At 44.2% G+C, this 15,071-nt stretch overlaps 1 protein-coding gene across 4 annotated transcripts in view; it reads left to right on the top strand.

Annotated features, from left to right (window-relative positions):
- The window catches only part of LOC110524419 (formin-binding protein 1-like), a 42,707-nt gene that overhangs the window by 21,730 nt on the left and 5,906 nt on the right, over positions 1-15,071 (top strand). For 2 of the 4 annotated variants that reach the window (XM_021604023.2, XM_021604021.2), the window contains exons 2-13: positions 581-696; positions 3,515-3,565; positions 7,220-7,367; positions 7,529-7,591; positions 8,291-8,395; positions 8,514-8,642; positions 8,785-8,931; positions 9,479-9,688; positions 9,786-9,794; positions 12,181-12,290; positions 12,422-12,554; positions 14,663-14,757. In XM_021604023.2, the coding sequence (XP_021459698.1) occupies positions 581-696; positions 3,515-3,565; positions 7,220-7,367; positions 7,529-7,591; positions 8,291-8,395; positions 8,514-8,642; positions 8,785-8,931; positions 9,479-9,688; positions 9,786-9,794; positions 12,181-12,290; positions 12,422-12,554; positions 14,663-14,757 (1,316 nt within the window). The remainder of the gene's footprint in view (positions 1-580; positions 697-3,514; positions 3,566-7,219; positions 7,368-7,528; positions 7,592-8,290; positions 8,396-8,513; positions 8,643-8,784; positions 8,932-9,478; positions 9,689-9,785; positions 9,795-12,180; positions 12,291-12,421; positions 12,555-14,662; positions 14,758-15,071) is intronic. The other 2 variants (XM_021604022.2, XM_036978178.1) reach the window with 2 other exon arrangements.

Below are 15,071 nucleotides of genomic sequence, written 5' to 3' on the forward strand. Positions count from 1 at the left end.
TTACTCTATAGACAAGTAGGGCAGGAATTTCCAGGGACCTGACGATATGACGTTATCACATTACTTTGGTACAGATTTATATGTTGCGATTCGATGTTCCAAAGCTTCCAAGCTATGAAGGAAAAATACCGGTGTTTTGTTGCATGTACAGCCAATTAGCGCACACATAATATTTTGACATTGTCAAAACGATACAATATATCGTCCAAAATAATATCCCGATATGGGATATCAACCCCCCCCCCCCCCTCCCATATCTAGAGACAAGGTGTAGCTGGTTCTGCTGTGAAACACCGTGTCTGCACCGTGTCTGCACCGTGTCTGCACCGTGTCTGCACCGTGTCTGCACCGTGTCTGCACCGTGTCTGTGTAGCTTTCCTTTCAGTTGATGAAATAAAGCCTGACACTCAGCGATAAAGTAGTGACTCAACATATGTTTGTTATTCCATGTAATATGACTGGTTCTCATTCATGGATCATTTAATTCAGTCTGTCATGTGCATGTCACTAAGAGCTCACGGTCAGTCTCCCTCCAACCCTAACCTCCCTCTTCTCCCTCTTCTCTCCATCTCTTTCTCAGGACCAGTTTGAAAACCTTGACAAGCATACTCAATGGGGGATTGACTTCCTAGAGAGGTATTCAAAGTTTGTCAAGGAAAGGCTGGAGATCGAACAGACGTATGCAAAACAGTTGAGGTAAAAACCCTATTCAAACTCCCTGGCCCACTGGTTTTAATCTTTCAATTCCATGGAACTGTTTTGAGGTGTGTTGCGTACACCGAATAATGAATTGACGAGTACGCCTATTCTGTGTTATACATGCATATTAGACATTAGTAGTTCTGTATATTAACCTTCATGTTATATCAAAGATAATGAAACATCATTATGAAATGATGTGATTGGATCTGTTTTAATGAATATCTGAAAACATCAGTACGACCACTCTGTCTGAACAATAGGCGCAACTCACCCAATCAGACATGCTTGTGCTGCCATGAATTGATTTTGGTAGGCCACAAATCAATATAATAGGATTAGCCACAGAACAAATGGATTTCTAGGAGGTGGCTCCTGGACAGTCTCTAGACAGTAGAGGAGTAGGTCTACAGATCTATATGCAATTGGATTACTCAACTCTGTATCCTGCCTGACATCCATGTGTAATCTTTTGGAGCAAATCTACAAATGAGCAAAACCAAGGACTTCTAAAACCACGACGATTCTACCAGTTCTCGGATCAGAGTGAGACCACTGGTTTAACAAAATGTAAGCTGGGAATAGGCAGATGTAGGCTCTGGTTAGTAAACCATAGGTGACCACTCACTGAACCTGCCCACACACACACACACACACATGGCTCATGATGTCACCATGGCATGCTGTGGTTAAACTTCATGCCTCTGTTTCCTGCTTAATCGTCCCCTCTACTCTGAGCTACTGCCACAACTGAGAGAGTATGACTCTGTCTCCTTCCCTCTCACGTGGTCACTTTTATTAGGCTGGTTTGTTTTCCAGAAGAAAAGCCATTTGGAAAAAAGGTGTCAATGCTGACACATTTTAGTTTCGTGTATGTTGTACTTGTGAGTAACTGGTACCACATCCCATATCAGATGCCATAAACACTAACATTCTATCCCACATTAAAAGGCATCCTGCCGTGAATATCTCTGTTAGTAAGGTTTAGAAACTACAACATCTCAGCAGTGTGCTGTCAATGCACAAGGGAATTGAATATTATTCCTAGTATTTCCCAGCATCCGTACTACACCATCTGGCTGTGTGTTGGTGTGTTCCTCCTCATTCCCCTGAAGCTATGTCATCACTGCTGCCTGGCATGTGGGACGGTAATGTAGAGGGGGCTCCTGCTGTGGCCTCTGCAGCCCCCTGGAGGCTTTACCCACCCCCCACCCCCCACATCGCTTTGAGGTGTTGCCTAGATACAACACTGCCGCTGACCAAGTCTCGTTAGCATGTCATGAGCCACCTACTGTAGCCGCTCAGTAAGACAAGCACCAGGACCCCCAGACCATCAGAAACTAGACCCCCTGCCGCGCTGAAGCATTACATTTTATTGAAGAAGGTAATCCCCTAGGGTACTGTTTTAAGACTTTTGGTTTGGTTCAGATTATTTTGACTTGAAATCATATTGTTTTGGAAGATGTTCGAAATATGTTTTTCGTGTGTGTGAATGATGACTAACCTATTAAACTGGGGATGTTTAGTCACGGCTCCTAACGAGAGTTTGCACACGAAGCACGTGTAACCCAGTGAATAATTTAACCAGCTATGAATTATGGGCTGAAAATGAGGAGCTCCTGATTTCTCCGTTATGCATTCTTTAAACATGTGCATTGCACGCTGATAGGATACACACTGTGAGTGGAACGAGTCTTTTCTGCTCGTTATCGCCCTACCATTTCTGTTGGGGAATTTCTCCCTGACTCCCTGGACAGTCACTCTGTTCAGGTACAGTGCCTAGTGAAAGTCTACACAGCCCTTGCACAGTCTTCACTTTTTGCTGCCTTAAAATTAAATACAAAAGGCAAATTATTTATATTTTTTGATAAATGTTGTTCATCTTATTAAAAACGATTCACAGCTGTAATGGCTGCCAAAGGTGCTTCCACCAAGTAGTAAATCTGGGGTGTGAAGACTGATGCACAATGAAGACATTTGTTTTTCTTTTTTTTTTCACATTTGCAACATTTTCTATAATTTTTCTTCCACTTTGAAAATGGGGAGTAGATTGTGTAGATCGGTAGGAAAAATTATCAAATTTATTTCTGGGGAACAATTAAGTTCCTCTCTGATTTGTTTTCAATTAAAACGATCAAAAACAAACAGAGCAATTTTTCAAGCAAGACTGTCTGGGTGTTCTGAGTGGGGAGGGGAAAACAGAAAATTAGCTCTTATTGGCAGAGAGGTTTGGAACACTTTCTTATTGATTTGTTAATTTACTGCATGGTGAGGAAATTGTGTTTTTGACTGCACTGGGCCTTTTTAAGGTAGCAAAATGTGCAAGGGGTGTGTAGACTTTTACTAGCGACTGTATTGTTCTGTGTAATTCATGGAAAGGCACCAGACCAGGCTGATGTTTCTCAGTCTGTGTGTGGGGAGCTACTCCTCTGGTTCCCTGCTCCCCAGGACAGGGGAAACAGAGTGCTGGTTCAGTGGCGACGGGGAGGGGGACAGACGCGTCTGAAAACCTCTCTGGATTCCTCCTCCTCCATCCCTGAAGAGCGATTGGAGCCAGAGCGTTGCATGCCTGAAGAGCACCACAGCATAACACTACTACAGGAGCATCTCTCCAGAGGGCCTACTTTATCAAAGAGAACCATTTCTTTGTGTTGCTCCTCCTGCGTTTGCAGGAATATCACAATGTGCCAGTTTAGCTGTGTGTGTCTGACCTACTTTATCTAGTTTCTCTGTCTCAGTGGAGAATCTGACTGATGGAAATGAACTAAGCTATCTAATCTCGGTCTCTGAACGGCTGTCTCCTCTCACCTCACAGGAACCTGGTGAAGAAGTACTGTCCCAAACGCTCCAAAGACGATGAACCTAGGTGAGTAGAGTAGACCCAGTTTCATGAAATAGTTAACCTGTGAGTGGTATCAGCTTTACACCACACACAGGGCCTTCCCACTAGCCAACAAACACGGGCTGCCATGACAACCCAGCACTTTTAAACATTTAATTGCTTCCATAGAATCGAGTAAGAGAGTTAGGGAGTCCTACAGCTGTGTAGGATATCTGGCTCTGAGGTACGGTCACAGTGCTTGGCCACTCCACGGTGACATTATTGGCTGCTAATGCACAGGAAGGATCTCAAAGGAGAGGGCTGGGAGAGGGGGAGAGAGACGCACAGAGCGAGAGCTCTGTCAGACTCTGGGTATGTACATAGTCAAGGCTTTAAGGTACACTTATAGCTCATCGCTTGGCAGTAGTACTGTAGACTACTTCATCATTGACCTCAACCCAGAGTCTCTTAGAGCGTTCAGTCAGTCCACTGACCCCTATCAAATCATATCACAGCAAAATCACACTCTACTTGAACAGAGCAATGCACATTCATGAGGCATCAAAGCCAAAGAAATGTAATATTGTAAAAAAAAAAATGCGGAAGAAATAGTGTGGAAATCTACCAAAAAACAATTAAGCATCAACAAATTCAATCCCTTCTAGACAATTTCCTGGACAAAAGGTTACACTGTAAATAGTGAAGGTGTAAACTTGACAGTAGAAAATCTAAACGTTATGTTTGACCTCTCGGCTTCCTTATCAAATTTAAAGCTGACAACCTAAGAAAATTAACAACCATGACCATGATTTGATGATGAATGCAGAAAGAAATTGAGAAACGTATCCAACCAAAAACATAGAGATCCAGAACCTAAGCTTGACGCCTTCACTATGGTGAATCACTAAAACAATGCAAAAGTACACAATGGAAAAAGAAGGAACAGCACGTCAGAAATCAGCTCAATGTAATAAGAATCCATAGAATCTTACCACTTCTGGGAAAACTCAAAACAAACAACACAAAGGGTTATCTATTCAAAACAGATGTATGGATAAACCACTTCTCCAATATGTTTAGCTCTTTAACCAAGAACAAACAGAAAAAACATATTCAGGCTCAAATGTAAATCTTAGAATCAACTATTAATGACTACCAGAACCCACTGGATTCTTGAATGAACTACAGGACAAAATACAAACCTTCCAACCCAAATAGGCCTGTGGAGTTGATAGTATCCTAAATGAAATGATAAAATTATACAGACCACAAATTCCAATTTGGCTATACTTAGAGTTTAACATAATACTCAGCTCTGTCATCTTCCACAGTATTTGGAACCAAGGACTGATCACCCCAATCCACAAAAGGGTTGACACATTTGACCCCCAGATCTACCGGGGGGATATGCGTCAACAGCAACCTTGGGGAATTGCTCTGCATTATCATTAACAGCGGACTCGTACATTCCCTCAGTGAAAACAATGTACTGAGCAAATATCAAATTGGCTTTTTACAAAATTACTGTACGACAGACCACGTATTCACCCTGTACACCCTAATTGACAAACAAGCAAATCAAAACAAAGTCTTCTCATGCTTTGTTGATTTCAAAAAAGCTTTCGACTCAATTTGGCATGAGGGTCTGCTATACAAATTGATGGAAAGTGGTGTTTGGGGAAAAACAAACGACATTATAAAATCCATGTACACAAACAACAAGTGTGAGGTCAAAATTGGAAAAAAAACAGAGTAGGCATTTCTTTCCACAGTGCCGGGGGGGGGGGGGGGGGGGGGGTGGTGTGTGACAGGGATGCAGCTTAAGCCCAACATTATATAGCAACGAATTGGCGAGGGCACTAGAACAGTCTGCAGCACCTGGCCTCACCCTACAAGAATCTGAAGTCAAATGTCTACTGTTTGCTGATGATCTTGTGCTTCTGTCCTCAACCAAGTAGGACTTAGATCTTCTGCACAGATTCTGTGACAGTGAATCTCAGTAAGACAAAAATAATGGTGTTCCAAAAATGAATACAAATGATATCTAGACACCGTTGACCTAGAGCACACAAACTATACATACCTCGGCCTAAACATCAGCGCCACAGGTAACTTCCACAAAGCTGTGAACAATCTGAGAGACAAGGCAAGAAGGGCCTCCTATGTCATCAAAAGGAACATAAAATTAGACATACCAATTATGATCTGGATCTAAAAATACAATTGAGACTGCATGCAGAATTCTGCTAAAATATCCTCTGTGTGCAACATAAAACACCAAATAATGCATGCAGAGCAGAATTAGCCCGATATCCGCTAATTATCAAAATCCAGAAATGCGCTGTTAAATTCTACAACCTCCTAAAAGGAAGCGATTCCATAACAAAGCCATCACCTACAGAGAAATTAACCTGGGGAAGAGCCCCCTGAGCAAGCTGGTCCTGGTGCTCTGTTCACAAATGCAAATAGAGCCCCAGGACAGTAACATAATTAGACCCAACCAAATCATGAGAAAACAAAAAGATAATTACTTGACACATTGGAAAGAATTGACAAAAAACTGAGAACTAGCATGCTGTTTGGCCCTAAACAGAGAGTACACAGTGGCAGAATACCTGACCACTGTCACTGACCCAAACGTAAGGAAAACATTGACTATGTACAGACTCTGAGCATAGCCTTGCTATTGAGAGAGGCCGCTGTAGGCAGACCTGGCTCTCAAGAGAAGATAGGCTACTTGCACAATGCCCACAAAATGAGGTCGAAACTGAGCTACACTTCCTAACCTCCTGCCAAATGTATGACCATATTAGAGAGACATATTTCCCTCGGATTACACAGATCCACAAATAATTTGGGAAAAAAACAAACCAATTTTGATAAACTACCATATCTATTGGGTGAAATACCACCTGTGTGCCATCACAGCAGCAAGATGTGTGACCTGTTACCACAAGAAAAGGGCAACCAGTGAAGAGCACAAATACATCTTATGTTTATTTATTTTCCCTTTTGTACTTGACATATGTTTCCCATGCCAATAAAGCCCTTAAATTGAGAGATGGAGAGCTGCATTTAGGCTCAGCCTAACAGCACTGATATTTACAGTGGACATATTTAGGACAGGCCATGGTTGGGACAACACCCTCTGAATTCTCTGAAACCATCCCCCTAATGAATTACATTATCCCTGCATCATTTGGCCCTGTGTCCTAACTCCTAACACTGGTGCTATAACAGGACAGGGAGAGGATGGTTGGAGGGAGGGAGTGGGGCTCCTGGGGCCCTCTAAGGGATACATACCATATGTCACAGTCCCTCCTTCTTTGGTCCTTCCTCTGTGGATGTGTGTGGGGGATGGAGGCTTGGGAGAATTCTAATAAAGTGAGATGGTAACATCCTTAAGGCGGAGGTGGGCTTGTTGTCAATCTCGACACCGAGGCCAGTGTTATTGGATTTCCAGCTCCCACTAGGCGTCCTCCTCTGTCTGTGTGGTACACTCAGAGCCTAAATCCAGACTTGACCCATATTGTAGATGTGGCCTTAACCACTGCTATCTAAGGGGTTCACAGCATGGATCTCTCTCTCTCATTCTATCCTAATAAAGTTATCTTGCTAATACCCTGGTTTTCTGTACCCTAGGGCCGAGGCCATGCTTAGATGAAGTGTTGAGTACCCTGACCTGTCCTTTGTGTTCAGGTTCTCGTCGTGCGTGTCATTCTACTCCATCCTGAACGAGCTGAATGACTACGCGGGGCAGAGGGAGGTGGTGGCCGAGGAGATGGGACACAAGGTGTACGGAGAGCTGATGAGGTATTCACAGGACCTCAAGTCAGAGAGGAAACAGGTGAGTGGCTTTGCTAGTAGTGGTACACTACTCCCTGGTAGAACATGCCTTCATTATGTACAGTTTGGTTATTTTGTTTACGCTGTAGTGAGTGCATTATACATGTGTTTATTGAGATCCTCCTTTGTTGAGTTGTTTGTTTGTGTTTTTTGACTCTACAGCACCTCCAGGAGGGCAGGAAGGCCCAGCAGTATCTGGACCAGTGTTGGAAACAGATGGACAATGTGAGAGAAGGGAGGGATAGAGGGAGGGAGGGCCACGGTGGCACAAAGCGCAAAGGGGACAGGGAAAGGAGGGTGTGACACCTCCAGCAGGGACCTGCTCCCCTCCGCCGACTGCCAGACGCCTAGTCCTGCTGGGCTGCATGCAAGAGAGGGCCTAGAGGATTTCCACTTACCTACACAGCGCACACACACTCACACACATTTCACACAGGAAGATACATGCATAAAAAAAAGCAAGTGGACAAACACACACTGACGAGAGGAGCATTCCTGCATTTCAGGCCTTTTCAGTCTCCGAGGCTCGATCATCTTTGCAGCTTTTAGGGCTTGTATAATTGCAGCCAGCTACAGCTGAGTCTCAGATTGAGAATGGCAGTGTTGTAATGCCTTAGGTATTCCTCTTTGTCACGTAATGCAACACAGATGTTCTGGCAGGAAGAAAGGATATATTTATTTTTAGTTTTTTAGTTATCACTGCTGCCTGTTTAACCACTGCTATCTAAGGGGCTCACAGCATGGATCTCTCTCTCTCATTTTATCCTTACAAAGTTATCTTGCTAATACCCTGGCATGATAAGTGTTTTGCTCTCCCATCTATGGCCTGTAGAAATGGGACAGAGTTGCCGGATTGACTCTCGGGTTTTGAGAAGAGGTCAACTGGTCTTCTAGTAATCTCAATCTCCCATTTGACTTTGTTAGAGTAAGAAAAAGTTTGAGCGGGAGTGCAAGGAGGCAGAGAAATCACAGATCAGCTATGACCGGTTAGACAACGACATCAACGCCACCAAGTCAGAGGTAGAAAAGGTAAGTCCTGACCTGGCTTGAGACATGACATGTACACTACCTACACTCATACACCTCAGAGGTTGGGATTTGCTGTCTATATTGAGTGGTCCTGAATTCTCCCTCTTATCCACTGCAGGCAAAGTCCCAGTTGTACCTGCGCACACACTCGGCAGACGAGAGTAAGAACGAGTACGCTGCTCAGCTGCAGAACTTTAACGGGGAACAGTGGAAACATTTCAACGTGGCCATTCCACAGATATTCAAGGTAAGCCACAGTCAGCCATTCTTCTCCAGGCTTCAACTTCTCTCTTGTCCCCTATTGGCCTGACAGATGGAAATCTGAGCTCGGATTGCCTAACAGGAAACCAGAAGGTCAGAGATCATTGTGTGTTTTCCGACCTCTCCAGAACCTGCAGGACATGGACGAGAGGCGGACAGTGAAGCTGGGAGAGACGTACCGGAGCTTTGCCGACGTGGAGCGCAGAGTCGTCCCCATTATCTCAAAGTGTCTGGAGGGTATGGTGACTGCGGCCAAGGCTGTGGACCAACGCAAGGTGGGTCTGGAGGATGGTACACCTGCATTATATAGCATTGTGCTCTATAGTTTGAGGTAGGGTGTACACCAGACTATCCTTTACCACAGTGCACGGAGCGGAGGCAGCACGTGGCATGGGTGGAGCAGGACCAGGACCAGTAGTTAGTCATCCACCCAGCAGCCAGGCCAGTGGTGAGGCAATTGCTCCCTGGGCTCTATTAAAGCCAGCCTCTGGCCTCAGCCTCCACCAGTGTTTGTGTGGCATGACTGGTACTGGCACTCTCCTCTCTCCTCCCCACCCACAGGCCTACAGGCTGTTGCTGCTGCTGGAGGCAGCTGAGCAGAGCTGCTCCCCACTCTGTGTGACATGTTTTCATTTGCTTCTTATTTATGCACTCAACGTGTGGTTTCTACCAGGGGCTGGGCTGTGGAGTACACTGCTGTCATGATATCCCAGAAAACATCATTTTAAAGAAATGTCAGTTGGTAATGTTTAATGTTCACTATCATTCTTTCTCTTCTTTCTCTTCTTTCTTTCTCTTCTTTCTCTTCTTTCTTTCTTACAGGACTCAGCGATTGTAGTGGAGTCGTTTAAGTCAGGCTTTGAGCCTCCAGGGGACTACCCGTTTGAGGACTATAGTCAGAACCTCTCCCGGACAGGCTCAGACAACACCATCAGCACCCCCAAGAATGAGGGGGGGGTCAAGCCAGACCCCAAACACTCCATCAGCAAAACAGCCAAGAACAAACTGTGGCTCTTTGGGAAAAAGCCGAAGGTGAGAGATCTGTCATCACTTAATACTAACACATTCTCTCATTGTTTCAGTGTTAAATAACTTGTATTTATCTTTCTATGTTTTTCTGTCATAACAGAGTGCACTGGTAGGTTTATACAATCGTCGGCTAACACCCTTTCTGTTGACTTACGGTAACTGGGTTTTGTAACAGTCACCTAGATCTAACATTTTCTACTCCATAACATCAGTCACTACACTTTGACCTACCAAAGGCCAAATTGTCTCTCTGTTAATCTATAACTTTTGGGGGGTTTGTGTTTTTCAGATGACTTTAGTCCGTTGAAGGAGGTGTTGGTGCTCATATTGCCTCTGATTTGCCTGCTCTTGTTTTGTCCATTGTTGTCTCTCACCTGAGGTTCTCTCAAATGTCATCTTGCTTAACTGGAGTTTCTCCTGCTGAGATGTGTTTTGTGGGATAATATGTTGAACCACTTTATTTATTTATTTTATTTTTATTTTACCTTTATTTAACCAGGTAGGCAAGTTGAGAACAAGTTCTCATTTACAATTGCGACCTGGCCAAGATAAAGCAAAGCAGTTCGACAGATACAACAACACAGAGTTACACATGGAGTAAAACAAACATACAGTCAATAATAAAGTATAAACAAGTCTATATACAATGTGAGCAAATGAGGTGAGAAGGGAGGTGAAGGCAAAAAAAAAAAAAAAAAAAAAAAAAAAGGCTTGATAATCACTTTTATATAGAAACAACACCATGAGTTTCTGTTCAATCATTACAACATTACAATATGCTCCAAGTCTATTTCCTATATTTGCCAGTGACCCCATAGCTTTCTGTCTGTCTGAAATGAGAACGGTCAAACCCAGGATAGCGTCTTTCAGGGGTCTTAAACGAAGGGTAAGACTAAGAGCATGTCAATGTGTTTGGGTTTGCAGTGATTTACCTTTCTCTCTTTCTCTTTCTTTCTCTCTCTCTTTCTCTCTCTCTCTTTCTTCTCACCTCTTCTCTGATGTTTAATCAGGTTGTTTTTCACTAGTTAGGATCAGGGGTATGTTGAAATCACAGGATTCAGATGTCATGATTGAGTCTGTGTCTAGTGTGAATTGTAGGAAGTGATATTGAAACTGTAGGTGGTATATGGATGGGGTGGTGGGGGTGAAATGTAGGAAGCGATATTGAAACTGTAGGTGGTATATGGATGGGGTGGTAGTGGTGAAATGTAGGAAGTGATATTGAAACTGTAGGTGGTATATGGATGGGGTGGTAGTGGTGAAATGTAGGAAGTGATATTGAAACTGTAGGTGGTATATGGATGGGGTGGTGGGGGTGAAATGTAGGAAGCGATATTGAAACTGTAGGTGGTATATGGATGGGGTGGTAGTGGTGAAATGTAGGAAGTGATATTGAAACTGTAGGTGGTATATGGATGGGGTGGTAGTGGTGAAATGTAGGAAGTGATATTGAAACTGTAGGTGGTATATGGATGGGGTGGTGGGGGTGAAATGTAGGAAGCGATATTGAAACTGTAGGTGGTATATGGATGGGGTGGTAGTGGTGAATTGTAGGAAGCGATATTGAAACTGTAGGTGGTATATGGATGGGGTGGTGGGGGTGACATGTCGATGTGACATGAAGGTTAACTGTATTGTACCTCGTCATGCGCCACCCAATATACTGTATGATGGCTACACAGTCTAATGAATGACACAAGGTAGTATTACCGGACCAGACCATTGATTGTGTGTCACCCCTGTGTGTCTCATTGGTTTCTGGCTGAAGGACCTGGTTTAATTTCCTTAATGGATGGCTGAGGTGATTCATGGTGTGTCTGCAGTAAAGAGACAGACTTCCTGGAAACAACCCTCTCTCTGTGCTCAAAATTGCATCGCATCATCTAGAAGGGGCTTTTAAAATGTCAACTGGTTTTTAGTATACCTTGAGAACAGTGTATTCTCCTTGGAGGATAGCCTTTCCGATACATGATACAACACATTATGTGCAGAATCATTCAATCACTGAATATAAATAACACCGATTATGTAACATTGTGACAAGTATAACTTCACCCAGATTGAGACACTAAACATGCTCATCAGATTGTGCCTACTTCTGTCCTTAACGTTTTTGGGTAACTTTGTTCCAAACAGAAAATAGCCACACCCTTGTGATAGTTTGATGCTGTGCGGTTAGGTACCATGGTAACCTACATGAGCCACATACATGTTGACAACCTTTTTTGGGGGTCTTTTTTTCTATTGGCCTTTTTTAACACCGTGGTCAGTGGTGTGATGTCTCCACTGCCAGAGCTAGTTGTGCATATTTGTCCCATCTAGTGGAGTTCTATAGCACATGTCTAGTGTTACAGACAGTTCTTGAGTGAGGTTTTCAAAACTATTCTTTCCCTGGTCTCTCCTACTGTCATTCTCTTGGTTCTTGCTGTGGAAAGGTTTCTAGAGCCCATGAGTGACTGTCATTTTGACTAGACAGTATACTGATGTGATTTCAGGCTCCATCACTGGAGGACTTCAGCCATCTGCCTCCTGAACAGAGACGCAAGAGGCTCCAGGCTCGGATAGACGAGCTCAGCAAAGAACTACAGAAAGAGGTGGACCAAAGGTAGGCCATTGGAACACTTTAACGCTGCATTCTATCTTATATATTGCCCATGTTTCTGCTCCATTAGTATTTCAGTGCCATTTGTTAAATTGTTTGCGTACAATGTTTTCCCATTGTAACTGTGTATCCAGAGATGCACTGAACAAGATGAAGGATGTGTATGAGAAGAACCCTCAGATGGGCGACCCCCAGAGTCTCCAGCCCAAGATATCAGAGACCATGTGCAACATGGAGAAACTGCGCTCTGAGATCCACAAGAATGAGGTAGGTCTTCCCAGCCAAGAGCCCTGGAGCCCCAACCAGAGAGCAGAGGGTAGGGGAATGGAGGGGAGCCTTCACAGCACATCTGGAGACATGGTGACTGGGCTGAGGTTTACAGTGTGGAGTTAGCCCCCTCTGGGGGATGACTATATACACTGCTTCTCTTTGTCAACAGCACACTGAGTAGAACAGGATATGACTGCCAGAGTACAGTATGTGAGCGGAGCGTGCCCAATTTGACTGGAGCGCGGAACTAGATTCCCGAAGGCTGGAGCGTCAGCCTTCTCGCCCGCTCCAGTACCGCTCACTTCACGAGCTCAGGGCATGCCCGTCCCAGCATGCATTTGTAGTCTACTTGTGTGCTGCTATCCCCTTGCTTTAGCTACTGTCATCAAGTATGCTAAATATTTTCATAAAGAAACTGATAAAACACACAAAATCAAGGTGACTTACAAAGATGAGGAGGATAGAGCAAGAGAGGGAGTGTGGCGATGAACTAAAGAATCATTGTGGAATCTGAAAAGACACATATCCCAAAAGCATGATGGTGTACTTACTACGTGCACATGTTAAAAGAAAGGAACGAGGTGGGTAGATAACTGTGTCACTGTAGCAAAGTATTTATACACTAAGAATAAGATCACTTAAAAGTTTAGTTAAGAGAACAAAAATTATCTATACAATAGGCCATAATTGAATTTGGCCCAATAGGCCTGGCATATTCCCAATTTCAAGGAGCTTTCTGTTTTTGATTGGGTTATTTTGCCTAAAACCCTTTAGACCTACCTATAGAAAAAAAAAAGCAACTCTGCATCTCTGCTCAGCCTGGCAAGAGTGGACAAAAGGGTGTTTAGCATCCCCAGTGGCTCTGCAAGCACGGTGAGGATATTCTCCGCTGGTGGCCTGCTCTCCAGGCACCATCGTATGAGCCTGAAGCCACACACTGGTCAAACTCGTGTTTCTAAAAATCAAATCAAAGGCACTGTCAGTTATAAGGCATTTTTAGTTTAATTTGTGTTTCATTCTACGTAAGTCACAGCCTAAATGTGCAATTTCTAGACCCCACTGATTTAATACGACAAAACGTTTAACTGCTGAGCGCTTTATGTCCCTGCCAGCCTATTGTTTCACACTCGCAAATGCTTCACAATGTATTCCTTTGTAGGCTATAGCCTTGAAATATTCTAGCCTAAATAATACATTTCCTTCTTAGGCTACCTGTCTGCTCCGGACCCGTTCAGTGTTTTTATGCTGTTTAATATGACATGTAGCCTATTTGAAATGATGAGCGCTTCTTACAGTCACCTTTTCATGTTTATTCAAATACTTTTCATTCAAATCTTATGGTTTGGTTTCAATACTTCAAAACCAAATGGTAGGTCCATGTCGTCACAGATGGGTGATAGATGGGTGTTGTTTCAATTGTGATTTTAATGAATGGAGCACGTTTGGAGCGGAAGTTTGTTTTGTTTTATCCTGTGAGAGGAGCGGTTGGAAAGGACGTGGAGCAGCACCAGCACCCCTCCATGAATGATGAGCACCAGCACCGCTCCATGAATGATGAGCACCAGCACCGCTCCATGAATGATGAGCACCAGCACCGCTCCATGAATGATGAGCACCAGCACCGCTCCATGAATGATGAGCACCAGCACCGCTCCATGAATGATGAGCACCAGCACCGCTCCATGAATGATGAGCACCAGCACCGCTCCATGAATGATGAGCACCAGCACCGCTCCATGAATGATGAGCACCAGCACCGCTCCATGAATGATGAGCACCAGCACCGCTCCATGAATGATGAGCACCAGCACCGCTCCATGAATGATGAGCACCAGCACCGCTCCATGAATGATGAGCACCAGCACCGCTCCATGAATGATGAGCAGGTTTCCCCACCGCTCAACTCTGTTCACATGCTCTGATGGCTGCTTGGATCTTCAGGGGGTTCCATCTACTACACTATATTGAAAGACTGGCTGAATGATGGCATATCAAGGAAAGGAATGAGTGTATCCACCGTGGGGTTGTGAACAGCAGTATGACTGTTCTATGACGGATTCTCCCGTTGTTAATTTCCTCTCTCACTCTCACTCTCTCATACTCAGAGCTGGCTGTCGGAGGTGGAGGGGAAAGTGAGCACCAGAGGAGACCGAAGACCCAGTGCTGATGTCAACCATCACGCCCCCCACGGCAGAGAGAGGTCAGAGGGCACACAAACACACGAGGAGTGGTATAGATCCTATCATGCGTAGTAGGGAGTCATTGTAGTGAAACGGGTGCCAATAGGCCATAGCGTTAAAAAGATCCACATTCACCAGATGTCTTTGTATAGATATAGAATGACACACATTCTAGTTATGTCTGTCTTAGAATACTTAACATGGGTGGTGTCGTAATCATTTTCTGTAAAGGAACATGACTCAGTCACAGACTGACTGGAGCAGAATCCTACAGCGTGCAACTCACCGAAAGTTCGGTGAAAAGCTTGAGCTGGCACACACCCAAAAAGGTTAG

The sequence above is a fragment of the Oncorhynchus mykiss genome, chromosome 5 (assembly GCF_013265735.2).
Source record: "Oncorhynchus mykiss isolate Arlee chromosome 5, USDA_OmykA_1.1, whole genome shotgun sequence".
In the NCBI taxonomy this organism is placed as follows: domain Eukaryota; kingdom Metazoa; phylum Chordata; class Actinopteri; order Salmoniformes; family Salmonidae; genus Oncorhynchus; species Oncorhynchus mykiss.